The 27372-nt window shown below is 35.2% G+C and overlaps 2 protein-coding genes across 2 annotated transcripts in view; one reads left to right on the top strand and one right to left on the bottom strand.

The window, feature by feature from the left end:
* MAL (mal, T cell differentiation protein) overlaps positions 1-1442 on the top strand; it is a 30305-nt gene extending 28863 nt beyond the window's left edge. Inside the window, exon 4 of the mRNA XM_039320863.1 lies at positions 1072-1442. Coding sequence (XP_039176797.1) covers positions 1072-1146 — 75 coding nt within the window. The 3' untranslated portion in view covers positions 1147-1442. The remainder of the gene's footprint in view (positions 1-1071) is intronic.
* A 7703-nt stretch (positions 1443-9145) lies between these two features.
* The window catches only part of MRPS5 (mitochondrial ribosomal protein S5), a 30751-nt gene continuing 12524 nt past the window's right edge, over positions 9146-27372 (bottom strand). Inside the window, exons 6-11 of the mRNA XM_039320862.1 lie at positions 17747-17837; positions 16311-16357; positions 14534-14591; positions 13683-13745; positions 12378-12514; positions 9146-11176 (exon numbers count right to left, since the gene is read on the bottom strand). Coding sequence (XP_039176796.1) covers positions 10955-11176; positions 12378-12514; positions 13683-13745; positions 14534-14591; positions 16311-16357; positions 17747-17837 — 618 coding nt within the window. The 3' untranslated portion in view covers positions 9146-10954. The remainder of the gene's footprint in view (positions 11177-12377; positions 12515-13682; positions 13746-14533; positions 14592-16310; positions 16358-17746; positions 17838-27372) is intronic.

The raw sequence follows: 27372 nt of genomic DNA, 5'->3' as shown, positions 1-27372 counted from the left end.
TAGTATAGTATAAACATTTGCCCTGTGGCAAATCTCATAAAATCCCCAGTGTGGTCAGCTAAAACTAAACAAAGTTCTATTCATTTCAGTGAGATAGTCATACCTAGTTAATTCTGCTTTTCAGATTATTGGATGCTGCAATAGATTTAGGGACTCGCCAGCCCTATGTCGGGCATAAGACCCCTGGTGATGATATAACTTGATGACCAGTGGTTTGCTAGTGCAATACAGCCTATTATGTTATGAGTTAATTATTAAAGTTAGACTTTCTCTAAGATCTCAAGGCCGTTTATCTTCTGGGTCTCCTTTAATTTTATTCTTACAAAAACAAGTCTGTGAGTAGAAGATCAGCTGGAAAGACAAGCACTGATTAACTTTTGATTCTCTGTGAACTCCCAATCACACCAATGTGTCCATGAGCCTAGCTCATTCCTGGCTCAGGAATTCTGGAGTTGAAGTCCACGAGTCATAAAAGAGCCAAGGTTGCCTAACCCTGGCCTAGCATATGGTTGTGAAAGGTATTCAAATAGTCTGGATAAATTTGGGTAACATTTTAACCTGGAATCAGAGATATTGGGAGATGGAGAGTCTGATAGTGTAGAAGTGCTCTTAAAGTTTAAATGTTAATAATATTTAGTATTACAATCTTAGAGTACATCTGTAAAGCAACATGGATAGAGTGGATATATGTACAACTTACGCAGACATTAGAAGAGTAAGCCCTCTTGGCTAGAAGCACTTGTTAATACTTTGCAATGGTAATACCATCCAATTGCAGTGGATTGGTTGACAGTTATGCTGTGATCATGTGTGTGTGTATAAAATCAGCATACAATTAATGTGCCTATGATCCCAAAAGCTGATTGTACTAAAGTAAAAAGAGAGGAGGGGCTAAACAGAAAATGTTTTTATACTGGGACAGAAGATTAATAGCAAAGGCAAGAAAAAATAATGCACTGTAAGACTGCTGTTCTGCAAAAAGGTCCGGAAAAGCCAAGAGAAAATTAGGAAATGACTGCCAGAGTACATAACTGTGACTGCCAAGCTAAATCCTCTTCTCTTCTCTTCTAGGTTTTTGCATATGCAGTCACACTGACTTATGTCATCCATATGGTGTTCTCCCTGTTGAGATGGAAAGCTTCTTAAATCCCATGTTCTATGGATTTTACAGACATATGTGTGTGTGTTTTTTGTAAAGAACATTCTTTAGAAATCTTATATAAAAATAATGTACTTTATTACGTGTTAACGGTAAATTTCTTTATTAATATTTACTCCTAATCGACCCCTGGATTCCAAGTCTTTGTTAGAAGAGAGCGAAGAAAACTCAGTATATCTACCTTAAAATATATTTGTATTACAATGCCTTTTATGTAAATGGACAATAAATGGTAATTTACAGTTATGTAAATTGTACAATAAAAAGCTTCAAGTTCAACTTTTAGATGGAGGTTTTTTTAAAAACTTTCTTCAGTGAAGTAATCTACCAACATGAATAATGATGTGGCTAAGTTTGTTGACATCATTAAATTAGATTGATGATGTTATCTAGTTGGGTAATGAAACATTTGCGAGCAAACCACCAATCTCAGAGAGAACCAAGAATTTCACATTCGACCCTGAGCTATAAATGCTCTCTTCTACTGGAATACTACATTACTTTGAGTGATTAAAATGATTTCAAATACTTCAAAAAGGATTGGGGAAGGTAGCGATGCATGTCTGTGTAAGGAAAGATCATTATTCTAAGCAAAGCATAAATTAAGTAGTAAGTATCCAATTTTTAAAAATTGTAACTTCACTTGGTGGGCGGAACTGATAATGACTGGTCTAAAAAAGGATGTAACCTTTATGATAGAGTACTTGATAGAAATTATCTACACCAACTAATTCTATGTAAGGGATTGTTATATGTAAAAACAAAAACAAAACAAAAATAAAGCTGCCAGTGAAAGAAAGGAAAAATACAGGATTTTTGTGAGTGTGTTTGTCATTAGAATTTAGGATGAAATATTCCAGGGTAGGCTGAACACAAGGAAATTTAGGGCAGAGAAAAAGAGGCACAAAAGTGCAAAAGAGGGAGGGAGGAACTCAAACAGGTGATGACCAACCCTGGAACCTGTTCAGCCAGATTGTTTCCTCATGGTTCCATCCACAGGGAAATTATTAGCAATGACTTTCAGGGAAAATCTTAGAAATTGTTCTTTTAAAAAAAACACATCACAAAACAATTCTCTTTTTTAAAAATTTCTGATTATAACTTGCCTTAGTGTTTGGTGAAAGTTGTCAAGGACAAAATAAATCAGTGAATCAGTTGCTCAGTGAGAACATAGAAAAAGTTTCCACCAACCGTAGGCTCAGAATAGGAGCAGGTTACCTAGGGAAATACTCCTTTATTTTGAATTGAAATGTCCAGAACTAGATGAATTGCAGGGTAGGCGTTTTGACTAAGCATCAACATTATCTTGGAGAAGTCCTGGAGACTGAGTGAATTGCCCAATGACTACAGGAATACAAATGTCCCTATTTTCAACCAAGGGGAAACAGAGTGAGAATGTTAAGCCAGCCAGTCTGACATTGGTACTGGGATTCGAGAGAAATTCATAAAGCAGTTGCTTTGTGAGCATCTTGAAAACAATGTCATGATCATTAGAAATCAGCATGGGTTAATCAAGAATGCCTTATCAAACTAACCTATTTCATTTTTGATGGAGTAATTTGATTTGTCATTGCAATAGTGAGAGGGGATATATTAAAGAATTTGACAAGTTCTCCATGACATTCTGATTACTATTGCATTTGAGTCAGGCCTAAATAGTGTAACAGTTAAATGATATTGATATTTGGTTCAATAATCATTTAAAGTTCCCCAACATACTGGAAGGGGAAAACTTCTTAAGATGTATCAGGTTCCCCATTCAACATTGATAAATTATTTATTAATGACTTGGATGAGCAAATAATAACATAACATTGAATGGGATAGATAAATAGTTAGAAAACTCATGACAGATGCAAAGCTTTTCACTTTAGGAAGCAGAAATCACATGTTTGGTTAATGGTAGTTGTGAAAAAAACTTAAAATGATAATTGAAGATCAGTTGTCAATAGAATATGACCACAATAAACTAGAGTGCAATTTTAGGCTATGTATAGTACAATTTTTAAGTCTTCTTTAGTTTATTTATTTACAACAAATCTATCAGGGCAATAAATAGATACTTTCAAACAGAAATCTCTGAACAATAATAACACCACGGCCAATAGTACTTGAATGCCAATGACAGGCTCAGTAGGAAAGAGATCCTAACTGAGAATATACATCAGAGTGGTCAGTGCTGTTTCCCTCATATACTAGGGCCTGAATTCTGAACAAAAGGGACCCAAAATATTATTTCCTTTAAAAATCTGTGTGGTTGATTCTCTGGTTTACTCTGTGATTATGGTCTCCAGTTCCAGGCAGCACTCTTTAATTCAGACACACTGGAACACATTCAGAAAAATGCAAGCAGTTGATCAGGGGACTAGAAATTAAATCTTCAGATGAAAGATTGAAGGATCTGTTTGTTATTAAGAAGGGAAATTGAAGGAACATGACTTTGCAAGTATCTGAAGAGAGCCACAGTGAAAAAAGCCAAGAATCCTCTCTACCAATTCAGCACATGGAATGATAAGTTTAAATTACAGGAAGGCAGATTATATTTGAATATTAGGAAAAACTTCCAAACAGAGTAATTTTACCATGAAACTACTTATCAGGAGGATGGTCTCTGCCACAATGGGTGCATTCTTGTAAACAGCCAGAAGATTTTAATCTGATTCTTGCACTTAGCAAGGGACCCCTCCAGACTGATGTTATGATTTTACATTTTGAGGACTATGTTTGGCAGCCCATACTTTGTCACATTGTTCCTGATGTGGAAAGGATTGCCCTGTGGAATTTATTAGCTGAGTGGTATATTTTACCTGTCATGAATATTTTAACTTTTAATGAGCCTGGAAAATTGGGTCTTTTATATGATGGCCTCTTTGTTAGGAAATGACTATAGATGCATCTTTGCAAAGATATTGTTGAGAAATAGGTGAGGCAAAGGATATTGCAGCATCTGCAGTTGAGGCATGTGCATATCCCATATATACTGCATTACTTATTTTCCTGTATCAGTATTTCTCAACTTTGGCAACTTGAAGACGTGTGGACTTCAACAAGAGTTGAAGTTCACACATCTTCAGGTTGCCAAGTTGAAAAATATGGTCCTAAATTGTTCAATAAAAGTAATAATATATTAATAATAATAAAGTTGGAAGGGACCTTGGAGGTCATCGAGTCCAACCCCCTGCTCAGGCAGGAAACCTTACACCATTTTGGACAAATGGCTGTCCAGTCTGTTCTTAAAAACTTCCAGTGTTGGAGCATTCACCGCTTCTGGAGGCAAGTTGTTCCATTGGTTAATTGTTCTAACTGTCAGGAAGTTTCTCCTTAGTTCTAGGTTGCTTCTCTCCTTGATTAGTTTCCACCCGTTGCTTCTTGTCCTGCCTTCAGGTGCTTTAGAGAATAGCTTGACTCCCTCTTCTTTGTGGCAGCCCCTGAGATATTGGAACACTGCTATCATATCCTCCCTCGTCCTTCTCTTCATTAAACTAGACATACCCAATTCCAGCAACCGTTCCTTATATGCTCTAGCCTCCAGTCCCCTAATCATCTTTGTTGCTCTTCTCTGTATTCTTTCTAGAGTCTCAGCATCTTTTTTACATCGTGGTGACCAAAACTGGATGCAGTATTCCAAGTGTGGCCTACTAAAGCATTATAAAGTGGTATTAACACTTCATGTGATCTTGATTCTATCCCTCTGTTAATGCAGCCCAGCACTGTGTTGGCTTTTTTGGCAGCTGCAGCACACTGTTCTTCCTGTGAATCATGAGACACAAAGTAGCACTGGTGAGAGAAAATACCTCATTTAGGCTCAGGACCTCAGGACCTGCTCTGCGCAGGTACTTCTTCAGAGGTAAAGGGGCAGAGGCAGGTTATTAAATAATGAATGATTCCGTGGTAAGGTGTGTCTAGGGTTGGCAAATATTTTTAAGAACTGGTTTATACCAGTAACATGCAGTTCCTTTGACATACTGTTTTAATAAGCCACCATTTGTTATAAAAAAGGGGAAAGGTGGAGAAGAGAATATGATTAAAGCAGGGAAATGCCTTGAAAGCAGTTGCAGTTTAATGATCAACCAATATAGAATTTGGTTTTATTCAAGCTTTTTTTCTGTAACTGTTTTTATTGTGATGATTGAAAGATGTGTGGATAATGAAGTAAATTTTTTCTCTGCTACTCTGCAAATAGGCGTAAACTAATATTTTCATGAAGCAGGAGCATATCTGGCATGAATTTCCTATAATATAAGCTTTTTGAAGTAGCAGGTTCTCTCTGATTATTTTTAAGAACAGTTTTGTGGATGATTTCCTATTGTGGATACTGTGGCAACACCACTTTTGTATTATTAAGTAATTGGAGTGGATGATGTTTCAAGTCTGAGGTCATGTACCCAGGGAAGAAAAATAGCATTAGTATAATAATAAAGGGAGTCAAAGCCAACAATAAAATACAAGAGATTCATTTCCAAGTTAAGCTATTGTTTACATCAGACATGTCAAACTTGTGATGTCACGTGACATTGCACAATGTATTGGGATGGTTTTGCCATTGCCGGCAATGGGGTGGGTGCAGCTTCCGGATGATGCATCCAGCCCACGAGCCAGCAGTTTGACACCCCTGGTTTAGATTGACATAATGTGCTATGTTAACTAAAAGAGCTGGGTTTGTATTCAAAACCAAGCCATAAAAATTAATCAAAGTTAAAATTAACCAAGTTTAACATATTACCCAAATGTAGCCATGAGGCCTCATAGTCATGGTTAAACCTGTGTGTGAACCTAGCTGCTGAAATTACAACCATTAAGTAGTAGAGCAGGCTAAGCTAATGCCAGCATCCAAGCAAGGAAGCAATGATATGTTAGCTAATCGTCTCATAAGGATACCCTGTGAGTTTATTAAAATGCATGATAGGGAATGGCTGGGCTCTGGATATTGGTGAGAATAATTTCCAGCATCCCCCACCACTGATCATGCTGTTGTAGGCTGTTGGGAATTAGAGTTTAAAAACATCTAGAGGGCCACATGGTAGCTTCCCCTATCCTGCCTTATTGAAATCCATTCTAAATGTGCTGGAAGCATAAAGCTGGACTTTCAGAACACAATTATTAATTCTATATAAAAATGAGAAGAGATAGCCATATGATTTGTCCTATCTAGAAGGACTCATAACCAGCTTGTCCAGTAGAAACCATTCAGGTGCTTCAAGAAAGTAGTTCTTCAAGAAAATAGCACCTATATTTCATAAATAGAACAATCCTATGGAGAAATAGTTTGTGTTCCTCCACTAAGTCAAAGGAATTTTTCAATACTGTGTCAAATTGATTTTTTCAATTTTTCAAAAATCCAATGCTGGATTTTTCAATTAATATGCATCAGAAAAGTCCTGAAGACTTGATTGATGCTTTGGATAGATTTTGAGTAGATTAAATACAGGCCCATTCACTTTCTTTTTGGATGAGTTGGGGCAAAAGCAAAATTCAGCTTTGGGAGAGGGGCTGTGGAAAATAGGTTCATGAAGCTTTGGAAAGGCTTGGAACACCAATTTTATTCCATTCAGTATTCCCAACAGCAAAATGTCATTGTTGAAAATACATAATTTGCAGCTGAATTTGAATTGCATAAAACAGACTGGGGGCTTCTAGGGGGCTCATGGAATCACTACTTTTCCACTACATCTTTTTCAAGAGCAGTTGTGCCATGGCCAAAATCACATTTAGACTATTACACCTGTGTTGATTGGAAACAGTCATTGAATATCTTGGCAAAGTATGTTGCTTTTTTGTATACTAATTCAGCACATGCCTACAATTCAAAATACAGCTTTGAAAATGGATAAATATGAATGGTGGGAGCTTAGCACCATATATAGCAATCATTTATTGGTAGAAGGGGCAAAAAGGAGAGAACAGTAAGCTAGAAAGTTGCTACCAGCTGCGTTTGAAGTAGGTACCTTAATTTCTTAAAACAAGTATTTTCACTTTCTCTTTCTTTGCTTGTTTTGGCTTTGTGTTTTAAAGCATTCTTTTTCTTTGTTTTTCCCAGAGTGACAGTTTCATTCATTTGAATATGTAAGGTACCAAATGTGACTCTAGGGCCTACACTGATTTACTTAAATCACAGGAAGCCTCCATTTTTGCCAAACCAACATTTAAAAGTCCTGTACTGTAAACAATCCTTCTTCATCTACAAAATTTCCCGCATTTCCTCCCCCAGCTGGCTCAGACTGGATTTAAGTCTTTTCCAACAACAAAATGTGGCAAGGGGTTGGGAGTACTGTCCTGTAGATTACTTAAGTTTGTGTCCTGTGTGCATTACTCACGTTTGATCAGATGCTGCATTCGTCATTATAAGGTGTAAAACAGGAAAAGTTGACTGGACCTGTGGAACTTCGATAGTTTGGATTTGAGGACTGGGCTCCTATGACTTTCTATCTGCCTTATCTTTCTTTGTTATGATGTCAACAAATTTTGATTGATTGAACAGACACTCTCTTGCTCTGCCCTCCCTGTGAGACTTTCCTCTTTGATATGGTGTGGCAAGAGTTTGATGACAATAGCATAAGAATGCTGTTCCTCAGGCAGAGTAGTCAAAACTGGGCAGCCGTCACATATTTTGCACTATGGGTTTGGCATTGCTTGAGAATAAGCACTACAGTATGTTGCAACATACATTCCCCTGTGTTGAAACCTTCAAGGGTTGGGCACTGGGAACTGTCAAACTTTTGCTATGAAGAAAACTAGGAGAAAACAGATCCAATTAGAGTAGCACTACATAGATCAATAATGCTATTGGCAATTCAACTACCATCAAAATCAATTAACAAATGGACAAAGTAGTTGCTGAGAAACCGGCACCATGAAAAAGGCGGGTTTGTAATTCTGGGAAACAATGTTAGGCATGCAGGAAAAACGCAACATTTTGTGGAAAATGTTATACATACAAGCTGGGAAATGCATTTAAGTTAATACTTTGATCTCATTATGATTTTCTTGCTTGCTTTGGATACCTAGTCTGAGGAATTTCTGAGTAAACAAAAGTTTGGAGGTTGGCAATCTATTTTTCAAATTAAAGGTTTTTAATCAAAGAATGGAGATATGGAATCTCTGATAGAGGATAACTCACTTATATCTAGTTTTTTTTAAAAAAAAAAACAAAAAAACAAAACAAAAACAAAGCAGGTCCTCTCCATATTTTTCTAGGAAAAGTATTCTTAAGCCAATTGAATTTTGTAAGTGCACACATATTCCCATTAACCTGTAACTGTACTTACAAAAGTAGCATTTGTGGACATAATTTAAGGATAACCAATTCTAACATTTCAGTTTGGGAAGTAAAAGTGAGAGAGTTTCAGTGTGCTTCATTTTCTTGTCCACAATTTTGAGAAAGGGTAGGCTGACATCTTCTGGACACAGTTGGGCTGTAGCTGAGTTGGTAGGAACTTGGAGATTTCTAGTCTGTTGGATTGCAGTAGAAACCTTGACCCATGTTGGCTAAAGCTGATGGGAGCAGCATTCTAAGAATATTCAGATAACCACTAATATGAATTAAAGGGAATATGTAATTAGATTGAGGACTTTTTGGTTTTTTAGATTTGTAACAATATGTGTCTTTACAGAATTTCTAGTCTGGAACTTGGATAAGACATGCATCCATAAAAACATTTTAACCCCCTTCCTGCAATTAAGATCATAGAGTCCTCAAGATTAACCAAATTAAAAATTGAGAAAGTCGTGCCTCTCTTTTTGTCTGTGAATCAACACAATTTCCTCTTCTTTTATAATTTACAAAATTAGTTTTTTCATGCCATCTAAATATGGAGCAGTGAGTGTTTTATTTCTCAATTCATGGCAGCTCCTGGAAAGGGCACTTTTACTCATGATCCAGCAGGAAGAAAGAGTTAAAATTCTTCTGCCTGTGTGCTGTGAGCACAATGGGAATTGCCTTCCCCTACCACCAAAAAAGCAATTATGGCAACTTGAAATGTGTATCAGTTGTGTTTTTAAAAGTTTACTTATTTTATTATGACAACTTACAATCAAAGTCCTCTTGGCAGCTTACAGTAAAAGAAAACTGAATATTTAAATATAAATATCTTCTGCAACCAAAAATGCCAGGCATACGAATTTGAATTATAGTTAACATAGGCACACTTACTTTCACTCAAAGATTTTGGGGTGCCTTGACCCTGCAACCGAATGAGAAGGAATGGATTGCTAAAATGGATTGAACTGGGTTAGATGACAGGTAGAGAAATGGTATTCCTGAATATTCTCTTATGTGAGTAAAACATAGCTGAATCTCATTAAGGGCCAGAACTAAATTTTACACACACACACACACACAGACACTGAAATTTTAATTAAATATGATTACTGTTCATTCATGTATGAACAAATTCCTCTTGTGTCACATTAAAAGGAGCAATTTGCAGGGGATGGTTGCATCCAAGGCTCAGGGCTCAGGGTATGCACATCTGATACCAGAGGAAGCACTGGTTCATAACAGGTATTGTCATCTTCAAAAACAAAGCAGGAAAAACATTAACTTATTAAATACTTTAGTCACATTTATACATAAAAGGAGTCACTTTATGCCAGAAGCACTCAGCTACAAAGAAGAGAGAAGATACATAGAAGATACCACAGACTTCCTAAAAAAAAATCTGAACTCATTAGCAATCTTCTCTGATCACACCATTTTAGCTACTATGGATGCTGACCTATTGTACAGCAATCTCCCTTTCATGCCATTAGGAATATAATCAGGGCTGTCCATAAAGCATACCATGCCACCAGTTCTTTTGATTTTGCACTGAACTCATAACTATTTTATCTTTGACAGCAACATATACCAGGAAATCAGGCCACAGTTATGCACAGACTAGCTCCACAATATGTCATCATTGTCATACTGACCTAGGCGCTTTCTTACTTTTGACTCTCTTAAATCCCTCCTTTACTTGATATTCAGTGATGGCATTTTCATTATCTGAACTCTCAGAAAAGAATCCCTTTTCAATCAAGACTTCAACAAGTTCTATCCTACTATCAACCTAGACCTAGACAACTTTTTCGTCCATCACTAAAAAGGATGCAATCTTTTTACACATTTGGAGTGGTGGATGTAAGTCTTAAGATTGCATGCTGATATTGCTAAAGTCTTACAGCATGACAAATGATTTCTTCTATTATATCAGAACTTCCTACATTGTTTAAAACAGCTCTTTAAAGTTTCAATTATATTTTTCTCAGCCCTGAAATTGGATTTGGAGCTTTCTGCAACCAATATACCTCCTCTAACATAATGATGAATATGGCAAGGAGGAGTTATCCAAAACCTGTTAATATTACTGGGACTTCTTCCAACTGTTCGTTCTGGTTCAGTATTGTCCAAGTAGTATTAAAAGCCAAATGCATGAAATTACCTCATTCAGTAAAAGCCCAAGTTTCTTACTTGAGCATATAGAGATAAGTGAGGCGAAATGAAATTCATTTACAACTTTATTTTTCCATACTGTTGTTATCTTCTCCAGTTATTTGGGAAAATATTAATTTTCTTGTCAAGAGATTTTGTAAATTCCCATTTTCCTTTACAGCCTGCGTGCCACAAAATGATTGCATTTTAAATAGAGATATCAACTGAAGAAAGTTGGCTACGTTGTTTGGAACAACTAAATTATACGGACTGCAATAATCAAGGCAATTTATATGAATTTTTTCACTTCGTGAGGAAACAAATATTGCCTTATTATAAGATTATGCCGGACTTTCTTCATTCTGATATCTAAATACTGCCCAAATCTACCAAGCCGCTCTTTTGACATCAGCCCATCTACTCCTTATTCCTTGTGCTGCCTTCACTTCTTTCCATTCCAGTTTGACATCAAGAGCTGCTTCTTCTGATTCAGGATCTTCTCTGACTGGTCCATTAGGCTTTGCTACAACAATGGGCAGTGGGCCACATTCTTCACGGAATTCTACCACATAGAGCTTCTTCTTGTTTGCTAGGTTTTGATGAGTTTCCTGTTGGAATAATTCAAAGAGAGGATTCTAATCTAAGAAATACCAATTCATCAATTTTCATAATTTAGAAAACCAATAGTTTCATGGAAGGTAAAAGCTATCCTTAGCTGCTAGTTCTAACTCCTCTTTACTGTTTTTAGTATCAGACATAGTATCCCTTAGCCTCAGCTTTAATCTCAATATTTTACTATAACAGGAAAGATGGACACAACAGCCTTTGGTAAGGAAAGCCTGAAATGAAGCGTGAAAATTCAGTTTAGCATGAATTTCCTAGTTCTTCGAGCAAATTCCTAGTTCTCCTTTATTCTTCCTAGTTCTTCAAAACTATTTTACATATTTCTCATAATAATGTACTGGCATTTTTACTAACAAATGAGATCCGCAGATTGATTTCTACCTTTACAGATTTTCTTGGAATAAAAAGTGACTGGAGGTCAGATTAACTGAGATGATTTCACAGACATATAACAATAATGAAAGCAAGCAACCCAATCAGAAAGCAAGCTGTACAAAGCACAAATGAGGCTGAAGAACATACAGCAAAATTATAAAGCTGAAACTTGTTTGTTCAAAAATCCCTCAATTATGAGTGAAATGAAAACAGTCCCCACACAAAACAAAATTTAGTCAAAAAAGGAATGGTATGGTAAAAGTCAATATATTCCATATAGAAGGACTCAAGTTAATCCATGGCATATTTCAATAATAATAGATCAGACAGCAGATGATGAGAAAAATCTCTACTTGTCCAATATCCAAGACAGTCTGTCACTCAAGCAGTTAACATTGGGCTACAACAAGGAACACAACTTTTTTACTTGGCTTCTGATTGTCATACCTGGGCAAAACTCCTAATTGACTTAATTTCATTCACATTTATATTGTATCAATGTTGCCCTTGTTCTGTGCCTGCTTCAAGTCTCAGCCATGGCAGTATTTTTAAGAACAAATACAATCCATCTTTGGATTGTAAAAAACTTATTTTTCATCAAAATTGGAGAAAATTATACTCCACAAACCATGTTTAGGAGATTGAGAAACTATTTTCTGGTATTCACTTTAAATTTATTTGAACATTTCCTCCCTGTACCTTCCCACTGCACTATGGCAAAGAACAGTTCATAAAATATCATTAAAATACAGGTCCAAGTTAATATTTTTTAACATACTGAGAAGCATATGTTAGTCATTCAATTTTTACCTGATTAGCTAATCCCTTAAAGAGGCATGTAGTGAGATTCAATAAATTATTGGATCCATAAACCCTGGCATACATGTCTTTAATCCCAATCAGTTTGCAGAGTGTGATGATAGCACGGTGACAACGAAGACCATACCCTGTGAACAATACTTTAGTAAGATTCAAATAAAACTTGCAATATTATAAACAGTAGCTATTATAACAAGTTTTTCAACTTATCTGAGGACTTTATTATTTGGGACTATCTATAATAATGTATTCTTGGAAGCAGGTTTGCTAAGTGCTCCAAAAAGGTGATGAATTTCTAATACAAGAAGTGTCTGGTTTGTTGCAATTTGCTTGAAACAGCAGAGCCTAATTAAATCTCCTTCAGATATTATTCACATGCCTTCTGTTTGCTCCTCCTTTGTCTTTCAAATAAACATTTTCTATGTTTATTAATCACTGTTAATTAACAGAAGTTTATCTGTTAAATTTGTTACTTCATGAAATTATTTAATTCAATTTTTGACAGACACATATCATCTGTAAAAAGTAAATGTTGTATTTTTAAGATCTTGATTATTCATATTTTTACTAATATTTTGTTTGATATTATTGCAATTATATTATTATGAGATTAAACAAAATAGGTTTATTTGTTTAATGTGGTTATTTATTTTAAAAATGTCTACGTGAGAAGCTGCTTAAATGTGATCAATGAAATATTCTTAATACAGGAAGCCTAATAGCATGTTGGTTGTAAAATGGAATGTAGAATACTTTATGAAGAAGACTTATACTTATTTTTGATGCAGTTATTCTACTGTCACTTTCATTGAGAATAATAGTCCTCTCATATTTTCCAACAGAAACCTGTTTCATGTGATTAGGCTTATAAAGTTTTTAAAAATCCATGTCTGATCAAATGTATTTTATTAAAAAGCTACAAATATAGCTCTTTGTGGTTATTCCAATTGCAGGGCAAATTGTCACAGCGATTGGAGAACTGTCCCTTTCTCCTGACAACAGTAGTGTCCAATTTATTAAATGAGAACACTCCACTGAAATATCTTTATGAATAATAGGACAATACTTTTATCATTGATTCTTCCACAAATGTTGTGCTGTATGTTACTTGTGGCTATAACAGACTTAATCCAAGTTGCTATCAAAGAGTTTAAAAGTAAATTAAAGCCACTCAAGTAGGTCACTCTGGAGTCCAAACGGGATAAATATTAGCTGACTCTGATATAGATAATATTATGAATTTTCCCCGTAATAGAAATTCCCAATTTCTATGCATTTTTTTTTTAAAAAACTCACCTTTGTTTTGCTTCTTCATCCGAATTGTTGTTTTCTTAAAAGTAGCTGCAATATCATGGTAAACTAAAATAAAAACATAATATTGCTAAATAAATATTTTGAATCCCCTCTGATCTCAATGCATAATTTTAAGCATGTTTAGTGTTTGTTCACAGAAAACCTACTTTTTAGACAGAAAGTACTGCACTGGAAATAAAAACATTTTCATTTGTTGAGCACGCACTGCTTTGAAACTTGTCTGAAGAGCAATTTGTACATTATTTAGATCGTTAACAATATGGCATCAGAATAAAAACCAAGTATTGATTTTCTGGTTCTGAATCTTAAGAAAATAAAAAGCTTTTACTTTTCCACTGCTAGGGTAATGTAACTAAGAAGGCAGTTTGGGGCAATGCACAAATTGGTGCAATTAATTTATGTTTGTGTTTTTTATCTGATGTGGCTAATTCAATGAATCACAGTATAGTTATCATGGATAAAAAATCAAGGCATATTCTGAAAGAAAAGGCAAAATAATCTTGCTAAAGCTAATCAGATGTTGATAATCTCAGGGATGGGAGAGGAGAGTGCCTAGGGAAAACTGCAGGCATCCCTGACATTTTCTAATGAATTTGGATACATTCATGCAAAAGAATGAATGGGTATGAGATTGAATAAAACAGCTATTCATTCATGTGGCCAAAAGAAAAATTTCAGATGGGGCATATTAGCAGTCTAATTTTGCAAGTTCATGAAATTTGAATTTTGAGACAAAGAGATGGAAGAAATAAACAGCTTTAGAATGTCTGAGGGAAAATACTGTAACTAGCTCACTTTTAAAAGTTCAATTAAAATATATTTCTAATACTTACTTGTATGATCTTCGTATCTTTCAACATACTGTAAATGGTGAATAGCTTTGTTTTTTGCCTGGGGAAAGAACATTATTTAAAAAAATTAAAAATCATTATGAAAATGTACGAATTCAATTTTAAAGCTAAGTTACAGGAATGATAAAAGAAAATATTAAACTTGCTTCTCGGCCAATTATAAACTACAATCTAGTACTTAGTTCAATTAAAAGAATCAAAATGATTAGTATCATCTAATATTGTTAATATTCTTATTGTTAATGTATACTCTCTCCTGTGCTGTACTTTTAATAACTGTTTTATATTTTTAATAATGCTTGTTTTACAACATTTTTTATTTAATTGCTGTACACCACTTAGGAATCACTTTTTGTGAAATGGGTGACTATGTACATTTGCTAAATAAATAAAATCTATTATGTGTAACAAATTCTTCCAGATTATTTCATACAAGATGACATTTTAATAATTTGGGTCATAAAATATTAATTTTTGCCAGTCTTCTTGAAGTCTCCTGAACCAATAGCTTCCTCAATCCAGATGACCAAGTAAAGGGCTAAATTTAATCTAGCAGATTGATATTCAAGAGAAATGTCAAATCCGAACTAAGGAAACCTTATTGTTTTTCGCCTACGGCTTAACAAAAAGATATGGAAAATAATAATGATACTGAAAAACAAAGAGATGTTTAACTAATTCATATGGATAAACTGACTTGCAAACCTTTTTTTCAAAAAAAAAGGGAAAGGCCTGTTAATAGTAAAAAAAAAAAAAATCCAAAGAAATTATATTCCTTCCAAAGTCTTAGCTCAAAATAAAAAAGGTTACACATAGAAAATAAACAAATAATTGCATATAGTATTTAAAATCTGTATTTATTTGTTGATTTCAATCAATCACTTTTGAATATGACTATGAATCATAAATTGGCTTCAACTGAGAGGCCTGATCTGGTCCTTTTAAACTTTTGATAATCTATTATTTTCATCAAAATATAAACAAATCAGTTCTCTTATGATTTCCTTCCTTCCTTCCTTCCTTCCTTCCTTCCTTCCTTCCTTCCTTCCTTCCTTCCTTCCTTCCTTCCTCCTTCCCTTCCCTTCCCTTCCCTTCCCTTGGTCTAAAAATGTTAAGAGCAATAGGGATTTATTTAGCACAAAGAAAAGTAAGAAGTATCTGTGAGCCACGGCACTTCACTGTGAATGCAAATGCAACGCCATAGATTCTGACATATGACAAATGACATCTTTCAGGTGGATGCTCTTCCCTGACTTTTAAAATTGTGAAATTCTCCAAATCTATCATTTGAAAACATTGCAATTTGTTCAAAAAGATAAAGAGGACAAAAAGGGATACACTCTGCAGAAGAGCCTATCTATCTTTTGAATATCAGCCTACGTGCAGCAATGGGAATTGAGTGAATCTTTGCCACAAGTGGCAGCAGTGAATAAGAACATTTTCTTGACTAACAAGGGTTCCCCATCCACACCACTGTATCCATCTTGCACACATCAGTTCATGGTCTTTATGAATGATGTTTATGGAATTCATGATGAGACGGTCACCTGAAGGAGAGAGTTCAGTGTCTGCCAAGTGCAGATAAAAGCAGCAAATAGAAAGTGATAGGAATGGTTGTTTATTAGAAACCATGATCAGAGATATTTAACATTTTCACAGAAGAATAGAAACGCAGAATTGTACCTTTATATACCAAAACCATGGAAATAAAGATAGACTTTAATAGCAAGAGATGATGTTAAGGTTTTACATTACATACTTTTCTTAGTGCATTCTTCATGTGAGATGCTTTTCCTAGAGCAAAACCTGATAAATACAAATGGGCTGTTAGGAAACAATCACCACAAATGAAAACTTGCAAAAAAAACTCCTGCATATAGCGCCAATGTTTTTTTATATAAGAAGATTCTCACCCCCAGGCTGCCCATCACTTTTACACTTTTTATTTTAATTTTAATTGTTTCAAGTACTTTTTAATTTAATTGTATGTCGCCCAGAGTTTCTATATTAGTAAGATGGGCAGCACAGAAATTTAACGCATACATATATTACATACAGTACCAAACCCCCTTCCACTACCCCCAATAAATATGCCCTTGGCTCCTTGATTATCTAAGGTCCAGTTTTTATTCAGCAAAAGTCTGAGTGTCATAAGGAGTTTTAATTATATTTATGATAAATGACTGTTAGCATGTAAAAAATTATAAATGGTAAGGGAATCTAACAGACGAATGTGGCTAATTTTATTGGCTTTGTTGCTGGGCGGTATTTTTGTTCTGAACATAAATAGGCCCCTGACGCTGAGCTTTACAATCTGGGTTGTGCTGCTGCTACAAAACAGATTATTTCCAAGAAAACTGCTGACAGATTTAGAAAGCTTCCTTCCCTGTTTCTTCAGTCTTTGCCAGATTTAGACAATACTGCGTTGTTTCTACATTTCTGTCCTAACAGAAAACCTCTCTCTTTTACTTTTTGGGTGACTAATTCATATATGACATATATTGCATACATTTAAATTCTACAAGGAGAAATGGGGCAAAAGCAAATAATGGGACTATATGAAACTAAATGGTAAGAAATAACGAAAACAGCATCACAGGTGAGATGAAAGCCGGAGATAACTTCAAAAAATAGAGGGAACAAAAATCTGAAGAGCCTGCTGCTGGCCTGATACCACAAAGTGAAGATAATTAAAAGCTCATTCATTTGTCTGTCCTTCAGTATGTTCTTATATCTGAAGTGCTGGAGTTAATAGAGAACAATCTTCCATGCTGCTATGAATAGCATCCATTTTCAATTAAACTTGTTTAACAGGAGCAAGAACAACCTTATTACATACAAGGGAACAGCATTAACACAGGCTTGATGTGAATCTCCATCTTCCTACAAAATAATATTCATAGCAAGTCCATTACAATATATGTTCAAGGTTCAGGGTGCCTGTTCAACCATACCCAATGCTATCATTTCACAAACCTTAAATTTATTGGGATCTTCTGCACCCCAGCATAAATCTGGAAAGTTAGAGCAGACACACACGTTATTTGTGCTCTTCTCTAATTCTAAAAGATGCTTGCCTGAAGCAATATCTCCCAAATGTTAATACATTCAACAAAAGGAAATTTCTACCTCTACTGGAAGGGATTATCTATAGCTTCCATGCTTTGAGTCATCTATTGGAGGACAATTACTTACCAGCAGATCCTTTTCCATTGCCAACAGCCACGAGGGCCCTCATAGATCTTTTTCGGCCTTCATTTGCAGTCATGTTAAATACAGATCTTAGCTGAATGAAAAGATAGCAATTAATTTATTCAATTTAATTAGACTGACTCAGTAACATATATTCTTATTTTTAAAACATAAACACTATAGTAATTTGTTATTTTTTCCCCTCTCCCAATGATTTGGGATTGGAGGGAAGTTATTCATTTGAGAAGCAAATACCTGCAAGAATTATTATACTCCTTTTCTGAGGTAGAGATGAGATCAGGGACCCTTGGTGCTCTTTGAAAGGGTTTATTCTCTTGCAGTTTCATTACTAGTAACTAGTGAAACATCTGCAAGAAAACTTATAGGCTGCTCTAACTGACAGAGACTCTAGGCAGTGTATTTAGTCACACGCACAGAATAAAGAAGTACAACACAGACCTGATTAAAAGCTCTAATAATAATAATTAAAAAATCCCATTGGTCCCCAATGACTAATTACCATAGTGGCCAAGTGTCTCAACCACCAAGGAAAGTAATAATGATAAGAAAAATCAATTCCAGGTATCAAAATGCTGCCTGTCTCTATTGGAATGGCACCGTTATTAGATATAACCTGTATTAATACCATTTAATACAGTAGAACCGACATGTCAAACTCGTGACGTCATGTGACGTTGCGCAACGTATCGGGACGGTTTTGCCATTGCTGGCAATGGGGTAGGTGCGGCTTCTGGATGATGTGTCCGGCCCATGGGCCGGCAGTTTCACACACAGTAGAAGGTTTTTCACACTGTGATTAAAGCCTGCCCTTCCACAAGACCTTGACTGGGTTCCTTGGGAAAGTAAAGATAAAAAAAAAAATCATCCATATGCAGTCAATTTTTCTAACACTAGTTTTTGCCTCTTAATCAGTGGTTCTGGGGACTTAAAAAAACTAACAAATATCACAACCTGAAAAGGTTTGAAAATCTTTGCACTACTGGACCATATATATGTTTTAGATATTTTTTTACAGGTAGTCCTTGACTTACAACCATCTGTTTAATGACCGTTCCAAATTACAATGGCATTGAAAAGAGTGACTTATGACCAATTTTCACAATTATGACTGTTATAGTGTCCCCATAGTCACGTGATCAGAATTTGCTTGTTAGCAACTGGCTCATAGTTATGATGGCTGCAGTGTCTCAAGGTCCTATGATCATCTTTTGCAACCTTCTGACAAGTAAAGTCAATGGGGAACCCAGATTAACTTAACAACTGGGTTATTAACAATTGCAGTGCTTCATTTAAAAACTGTTGCAAGAAAAGTTGTAAAATGGGACAAAAATCACTTAATTGTTTTGCTTAGCAACAAAAATTTGGGGTTCAATTGTGGTCATAAGTCTACCTGTATAAGCAAATAATCAACAGGTTTAACATACCAGTGTGATGTGCTATTGCAGCCTTATGTTTTATGGTGCTTGGAGTCACCAACGTTTTGCACAATATCTAAATGTTAACCTGAATAAAGTAGAGCTCGTATAAGCATTTTTATGGAAAAAGGGAATATTTAAAAAAGGAGAAAAGATCCACATATGGACAATTTGCAAGATATACCCTCTGCGGTAACACTAAAGTCTATTGTAAAGCAAAACTTGTGTCAACAGAACTTTGCTAGTATATTTCTTAAGATCATACACTGATTTATGGAAGGAAAATGTATGGCTTTCATATTATCAGAAAAGATGTTGTTTGAAAATCCCCATTGGTTCTTAAATTGTTTGATCCAATTGCCCTTTTCTAGTCTCAAATAATGTCATTTTCCTCATACAAACAGACTCTGTAGTTTTATTGGAGTGTTTGGATCCTTGAGTCACAAACTAGCCATAACGAACTACCCCAGAATATGCCTTAGGGGTAATTGCTCCTGCTTTAAGAACCACTGCTCTAAGACTGTGCAAAATCTGCATAAGTGCAGAATAGCTCCAACTTCCCAACTCTGGATTAAATGTCAAGAACAGCAGCATGTGTTCCTTAAACAGGTCTGGAAACAATGTTGACCATGACTTCTTATTAAATCAGGATTGAAAGATTAACACATTCTAACTAAAAGTAGATATGGCTGCTACAGATTGAGAGAACACAATTCCACGGATTACTCGGTATTTCTTAAAATGTTGCATTTGTATTAGACTGCAGACAAACCAGGGAATGAAAAGGCAGTAGAGCAAGGCTCCTTTCTTCCTTTTCCAGCAGATGGCAAAAGCAGCACACATAAAAAAAAGTCAGCTAAGAAGTGGCTGTCTTAAAAATACCCATGTCAGCTGTTTTTGTGCAGCACTGAAAAGAAAATGTGCCCGGTCACCCATCACAATCACAGCTATCACATCTCTCTCAAAATTCCATAGGGACTTTTCAACCTTGGCCACATGTACAGACAGCCATGGACTGGCACTACTTTTTTCCATTCAAATGTTCGCTTTCCTCCCCTTTGTAGGAAAAGAAAATAGCTCGGTGCATAATTGCCTTGCTAAGGAATTTATAATTCTTACAGATATGAAAAAAAGCCTTTACTTTGGCTTCAGTGCTACCATGTCCTTGAGGATGCAGGTAACTTCGTGCTAAACATAATCACCCAGGAGTCTAATACCCTCCGTTCAACAAGATTTTTTACTCAGCAAATTTGTTTAGAATATACACTTTAAGGAATGGATGATAAAAAAGAGCATGCTTGCACAGATGTATATGTAATGGTGAGGGAGAATCACGAGTACACAGGTTACATCCAGGTTGCTACAGAACAGCATTTTTCAACCTCAGCAACTTTAAGATGCATAGATTTCAACTCCCAGAATTCCCCAGCCAACACTTTGCTAGACAATGGACAGAAGGATAAAACTACTGTACTGCATTTTCTTTTTAAAGAATGTTTTACACTGTTGGTAACTAGAAATGTAAAACATACTAATAGACATATTTAATCCCTCTACAACTGCTAATTTGTCAGTCAAAGTCAAAGTTATTTCAATAATGACAAACATCACTTCATATTGTAAATTTATCAAAGCTCAATATAGGAAACTTTAATAACATAGTAAAGAGAGATCAGGGAAAAACTCATAAAAGGAATATCATGCTTGTATATTTGTCTCTTTCAGGTAGTGTGGAACTGTAGCCTTAAATCATGTGCACTAATTGTGACCTGATGATATGGGAGGATCAAAGAAAATATATCGAGATATAAAATATGCTCAGTATAGATAAATGTAATTATAGACAAAATCTGTAATCTCAAAATATAGCTGTTAGAACAGAAATACCGTGAGGTACTCTATGCTATTATAGAGCAGCAAAAGAAGTAAAAATGCTAAGGAATCTCAGCTGAAGGACTATCCCTGTTAAGAAAGTAATCATTGAAAGCATAGCAAAATCTATATACTTATATAGATCATCAGTAGGCAGTATACAACCAGTTTCATTCTATACTGTATGGGATTTGGCAGAAGTATGTACCTAAATTTTATTTTATGGGTTTCAAACCATAAATTGAACTCCTGAACCACTGTACTACATTTAGAAGCTTTCCAGCTCCGGTGGCTCAACAATACAGGAAGGGATGTGTTGACTTTGGTATATACCATTCCACATCTTTAGAAAACTTTTCATTTACTTTTGAACAAAATCCCAAGGGAACCATTAAGCACTGCTTTTATGGCACAAGCTTAAGGTCAAAACAACATCTCTTAATGCTGGACTTAATGGCAGGCCAAGTACCCTTCACCACAAATTACTTGTGTACAAAGAACAGTCTGATGGTGTAGTCTTAGACAAAAGCTAGAAAGCTATTAACAAATACAACATCCAATATGCAGATATTTACTATCCTGTTGTATTAGCAAGACAGATTAATCAGTGTTTTCAGAAGGGTACCATTAGGATTCATTGTTCATAAAATACTAGTAATGCTGCTTTGGCATCTTTGTTCAAAAAGCAGTTTCTTCTACAGTATAATTAATTTTCAGGAAAATGCTGATTAGCGTAGGCCAACAGTCAAGCACTCTATAAAACCATTCCCCTTATTAACAGAAATGGAAACAAAAGTAACAAAGGGAACTATATAATCATATATAAGCCCCCCCACCATTAATTATACCATGGTGCCATTTCTGTTTGAATTACTATTCTATTATTATATCATTACATGTTTACATAATGTGTATATTTTTGATATAATTTGATATACAGTATAGAGTTCAAATATACAATTGTTTATTGAATTATGTGTTAGGTTGTCAAATTTTCTGTAACTTGCCCAGAATGTCTTTGGTTGAGTTGGATGGCTAAACAAATGTTTAAATAGATAGATCATAAATATTAATGAGAATATGCATATATTACAATACTGTAGTGTTCCTTGATACCTTATGAAAGTGTCTGGATTCCTAATTACTTGCTATAGTGCTAAGTTATTATTTTGTGCTTTAATACGGCTGCCCTCAAAAATAAACACACATTTGCATCTAAGGAAATGATTGCAGAACACTATGAAAGAGGGAAGGGGAAGACACAAAATTACAATAATTTTTAAAGTGCTTATAATTTCAAACTTCCTCTTCAATGAACAACATAAGCTTAACTGTTGCATTCTGAATTGTTTGCTGGCCCTACCAACTCTATAAGAATGACTCAATATTTAAATCATTAGTTACAAGATTTTAAGATTTTTGTGAGAACAATACATTCATCTTAACTGAGAAAAGCTCAGCAATAGTTTTCAAAAGCCTTGTTCTTCAAGTGCTTTCTGACAACTAATAAATCTAGACTTACGTAATTCTGAATTAAGATACTGTAAGACTGGACGTGTTTCAAACTCTTTCTCCCAATGTAACCTGCTTGATTTGTTTTTGTTGTTATTATTTATTTAATATTATTAAATATTAAGCATCTTTGTCTAGCTCCTTTACACTGTTGTAAATAGCACCTTGATTCTATTATATTTGGAAATCATCCTTCTATTACTATTGCCTCTTTATTTTTTGGAATGAGTACAAGTAGTGTACTGATTAGTGATCATTGCTTAATGACACTTCCAAGTTACAATGGGCTGCAACCCCACTGCAGTCACATGATCACATTTTGGGTGCTTGGCAACTGGCTTGCATTTATGGATGTTTGCAGTGTCCTGCAATCATGTGACCATAATTTTCAACATTTTTTTGCAGGTTTCCAGCATTTACTTCTGCTTTCCGGCAAAAAAACAAAATTTGTTTAACAACTGTGGTATTAGCTTACAACCACTGCAAAACATGTTGTACAACCAGGCATGGTCATATCATGATCCACTTAATGATGCCATGACTTACAACTTTAATTTAGGGCTCAACTACCGTTGTTAAGTTCAGCACTACCTGTAACAGATTCATTTAAAAACTGAAGTAGATTCTCTCTTAGGAGAGAAATCAAGATACAATTTTAAAATTGAACCAAAACTATGACGCTCTTTCCTATAAAAATTACATTTCATAGTGCATTACAATTAATTTAGTCCCAAAGCACCTCAAATAGTCTGTTCAAATGTGTTTGTGACCCATCTTCATCTGTTTGTCTTAATGGCTTGGCCTGTATTTTGCTGTGAGCTTTTTGGCGCTCTAAAATCTTTGGATGGAAATGAAGGAGATTCTGAGTTGCCAGTGGCATTTAGGGGCTGAACATGAAATCTTTGCCCTAATTTCCTCTAATCTTTTTGCCGAGACATTCCCAAGCCCTGCTTTCACAATTTGGCTAGTAGAAACATTTTCATTCAAATTATGAATGGCATCAAAAGAATGGATGAGTTTTCTAGTCACTCTCTTAAGAATCTGAATTTTTTGTCTCATAACATTTCCTAGGCCTTGTGACCATGGAGATAGTCTTGAAAATCTGACAGATGCTTTGCTATGATCTGAGGCTGGATTCTATCTACTTTTGAAATAGCAAGTTGCCTCAAGCTGTATATAGCATGTGTCTGCCACCACTTGAACATATGCTCAAAAATCTCAATGACAGAGCACATGCTTTGCGTTCAGATATCTCAAGTTTAATCCTTGGCTTTTTCGATTAAAAAAGCAGCAGAGGTTTGCTTTTTTTTAAAAGTCCCACTACTACTATTAATCAATTAATTTCTAGATGCAATAGACCAAAGATCTGGTGCAGTGCAACAAGAGCCCTTTGTTCTTTCATGCTCCACAAGGCTGTGGAAAGGAGAAGCATCTTTATTTTGGTGGCAATCCTAACAGGAAAAAAATTGAAGAAGCTGAATGATTTCCTTAGTTCTATCTTCACAGAAAAAAAAATCAGGGAGATACCAAAGCCGAGCTCTTGCTCCCAAGAAGGGAATCAAGATATGACTGAGGTGTACAAAATTATGCAAAGTGTGGACAAAGTGGAGAAGGAGAAACTATTAGAACCAGAGATTACCCAATGAAATTGAATCCTGGAAGAATCGGGACAAAGAGATTTTATTCTATATAGTGTGAAATTAAATGTTGGAGTTCACTGTGAGATATGGTGCTTGCTGGCTTCAAAAGGGGGTTAACCAATAATATACATTAAGGGGATCAATGTCCATTAACCATGATGGCAGTGTGATTGCCTCTGAAGACCATCTGCTGGGAGACTAGTGGGCTGCCTTGTGCAGTTGGCTGATCACTATGTGATCAAGCTACTGGATTAGATGGGCCAGGTATCTGCTGCAGCAGAACACTGCTTATGTTGTTACTTATATACGTGTATTTGTATTTACACGTACATGGCCAGATGATATTAGAAGGCCTCAAAGCAGCAGCTCTATACCTTCCAAAGGACTTGGTGGATTCCTTTCTTTCTTTCCTTTCTGAGCAGCAGATTCACAGATATACTTTGCTAACACAACAAAAGGTTTTATATAATGCTGATGGTCAGACCAAAGGCACTTTCAATACTTGATTTAGACCTGAGCTATGCAAAGCTTTCAATCTATTTTAATGGTATAGTTATAGGGTATAGATTTAAAACTATCTGATATCAAAGGAAACCCATTGCCTGAGAGAAGAGTTCATACATAGAACAATTTAACACTGATACCTTTTCTCTCCATGCTCTGATCATTCTTAAGGCTAAATTCCACATACAGATTCTTCTCAGTTTGCCATCATACATTACTTTGAAGGTAGAGAAACCCAGCAACAGTACAGACTGAGACAGCCTTCAGATGTATCTGGATCTGTGGCATTCAGTATGATGTAGCGTATTAGAAATAAACAACTTCCAGATAATTACAAATTAAAATTCAGTCTGTTCATTTTTTCAGCCCTTTACATGTTGATTAAAATAGAAAAGAAAGGAATAATTTATTGTAGCATCTAAATCTACAGTAACTACTATGCTGGGCACACTGCCAATGGAATGCAATTCACGCTAACTACAAGCCAAGATTGAACAAGGGACAGTGAAAATAATTTTAAAAAAACTTGTGTGAACATTTTTTTTCCTCTGAGGATCACCAAGTTAGATATATAATTTAAAAATTGCCATTGATATCAATGGAAGTGGGGCGGGGAGGTTAAATGAAAAATCACACCTGCATTGACATGACAGTGATTTATTTTAAGGAATACTTAACTTAAAGTTTATGTGTTTGGTCTTTGTTTCCTACCAAACTTGTTCACTCTCATTGGAAGAAAGCAAAGCTGACCATAAACTTTGCTTGAGCTACCTTAGTGGAATATGTAAACTTGGGGAAAAGATCAGGGGCCATGATCACAGTATATATAAGGATCAGGGACCATGACCACAGTGTATAAAATCAGGTAGACAATGAAAAAAGTGGGCAGAGGAATATTTTTCTCCCTTCTCAATACGTTCTCCAATAAAGCTAACTGGAAGATTTAGGACAGAATCATTCCTTTAATACTACATATTTAAGCTATAAAATTCATTACCACAGAATATGTTGATGGCCACTGATTTGGTTAGGTCTGGAAGAAAATTGGATCCATTCACAAAGAATAGATCTATCTAGCATGAAATTAAAAACCAACTATGGGAAAAACAAGAACAATTTTTCCCCCAACTCCTGTTTCTGAGCTTACCCTATTCACCCCACCTTCCCCTGGCTATTGTTGCCTATTGATGGTCTTTGGCCTGTTTCACCAAGGCTATTCTTGCCTTTTTATGGCATTTTATTCTATTCTTTATTCTATTTCTATTTTCTATTCTATTTCTTTTCACACAAAAAAAAATGTTATTCTCTTTGTGGCACTGGAGGGGAAAAATAAAAAGTGAGATAGGAATTTCTTTTCTTCTCTCATCGCTTCGAGGCAGCATATCTTGGTACTTTATCAATTTTATTTCATCTACTTAACACCTGACCATAAGACCAATGGTCAAGAAGAGAAAAGGGTGTCAACTGCAAAGAAATTATAATTAGACTATTAACTGTTAGCCTGCATGATCAGGATTGAAACTGTGGGATCCTAGGAAAAGATGTGGCTGCTTTAAGGAATTGCAAACAGGCGATATATTTATGCTTCCGCATGCTCCAGGGCACTTCTTGATGCCTGAATCTTGAATATTATTAGTCCTAATAATTATGTTTCTTCAGAATGAAGGACTTAAATTAAAATGTTACATTCTCTTGAATATCAAGTACATTTATATAGCTGGTAAAAAATCCTAGCACTGTTTTAAAATTTAGTTTAAAAAAACAATACACAGAATTATAATTTAATTTACTAGAATAAATAATTCTTCCAAGTAACAAGAAATCAAATTGAAATGCTAGTGGAAAAGTTTTAACATTGGATCCAGCTGTTTGCTAACTATCGTACATGGTTAATTACATATATACAATTAAGACTGGGTCTGGATGGCAGAGAAAAATCCCAGCAAATATTTAAGAAAGGTTTAGGAAAGTTGCATTATGTTTTATAAATTCTGATGCATAAGCCTTATTCTTTTTTCTAACAAGAACACTTCACTTTTATGGGCATGAGGAAGTCTCTGGATACTGGGTGGACATCAAAATGGAGGCATGTCTGATTGCAATATCCCTCTTAATAATGATCCTGGGTTGGCCTCAACATGGAATGGCTCATAAACTTCTATTTTAGTAACTTAAATAGATGGACAGAGATAGGTAATTACTCAGTGTAATGTATAATGCCCAAAGATTCTAAAAATGATTTAGACTACTGTGGTTTTACATGCAGAAAATATCCAATATGGATGGGTAGAGGTAAAAGGAAATTTGTTAGATTTACATTTGAACATGTTACCCATCTAATACATGTTATCCATCTGTACTTCTCAGAATATGTAAATTAGAATGCAACTCTACTTCAGTCTTCACAATTCTCTGAATTTTATATTGTAGTTCTCTAATAAAAAAGTAGATAGAGAGGAAAATGCACACAGTGCAATATACAAATTGTTATGCTGACTTTTAATTAAAAAATGGTGAACTGCTACAAAACTAGGAGGACAAAAAGTTGTGTAAGCCCAAATAGGTATATCTGCTTGTCTTGAGGAATATGTAAAGAATAGGTAATCTTCGAGTTACAACAGTTCACTTAGTGACCATTCAAAGTTATGACATAACCCCCCAAGTA

The sequence above is a fragment of the Crotalus tigris genome, unplaced genomic scaffold, assembly GCF_016545835.1.
Source record: "Crotalus tigris isolate CLP2741 ecotype Arizona unplaced genomic scaffold, ASM1654583v1 scf7180000023713.2527936, whole genome shotgun sequence".
Lineage (NCBI taxonomy): Eukaryota > Metazoa > Chordata > Lepidosauria > Squamata > Viperidae > Crotalus > Crotalus tigris.
This window is presented reverse-complemented; position numbering and strand designations above follow the sequence as displayed.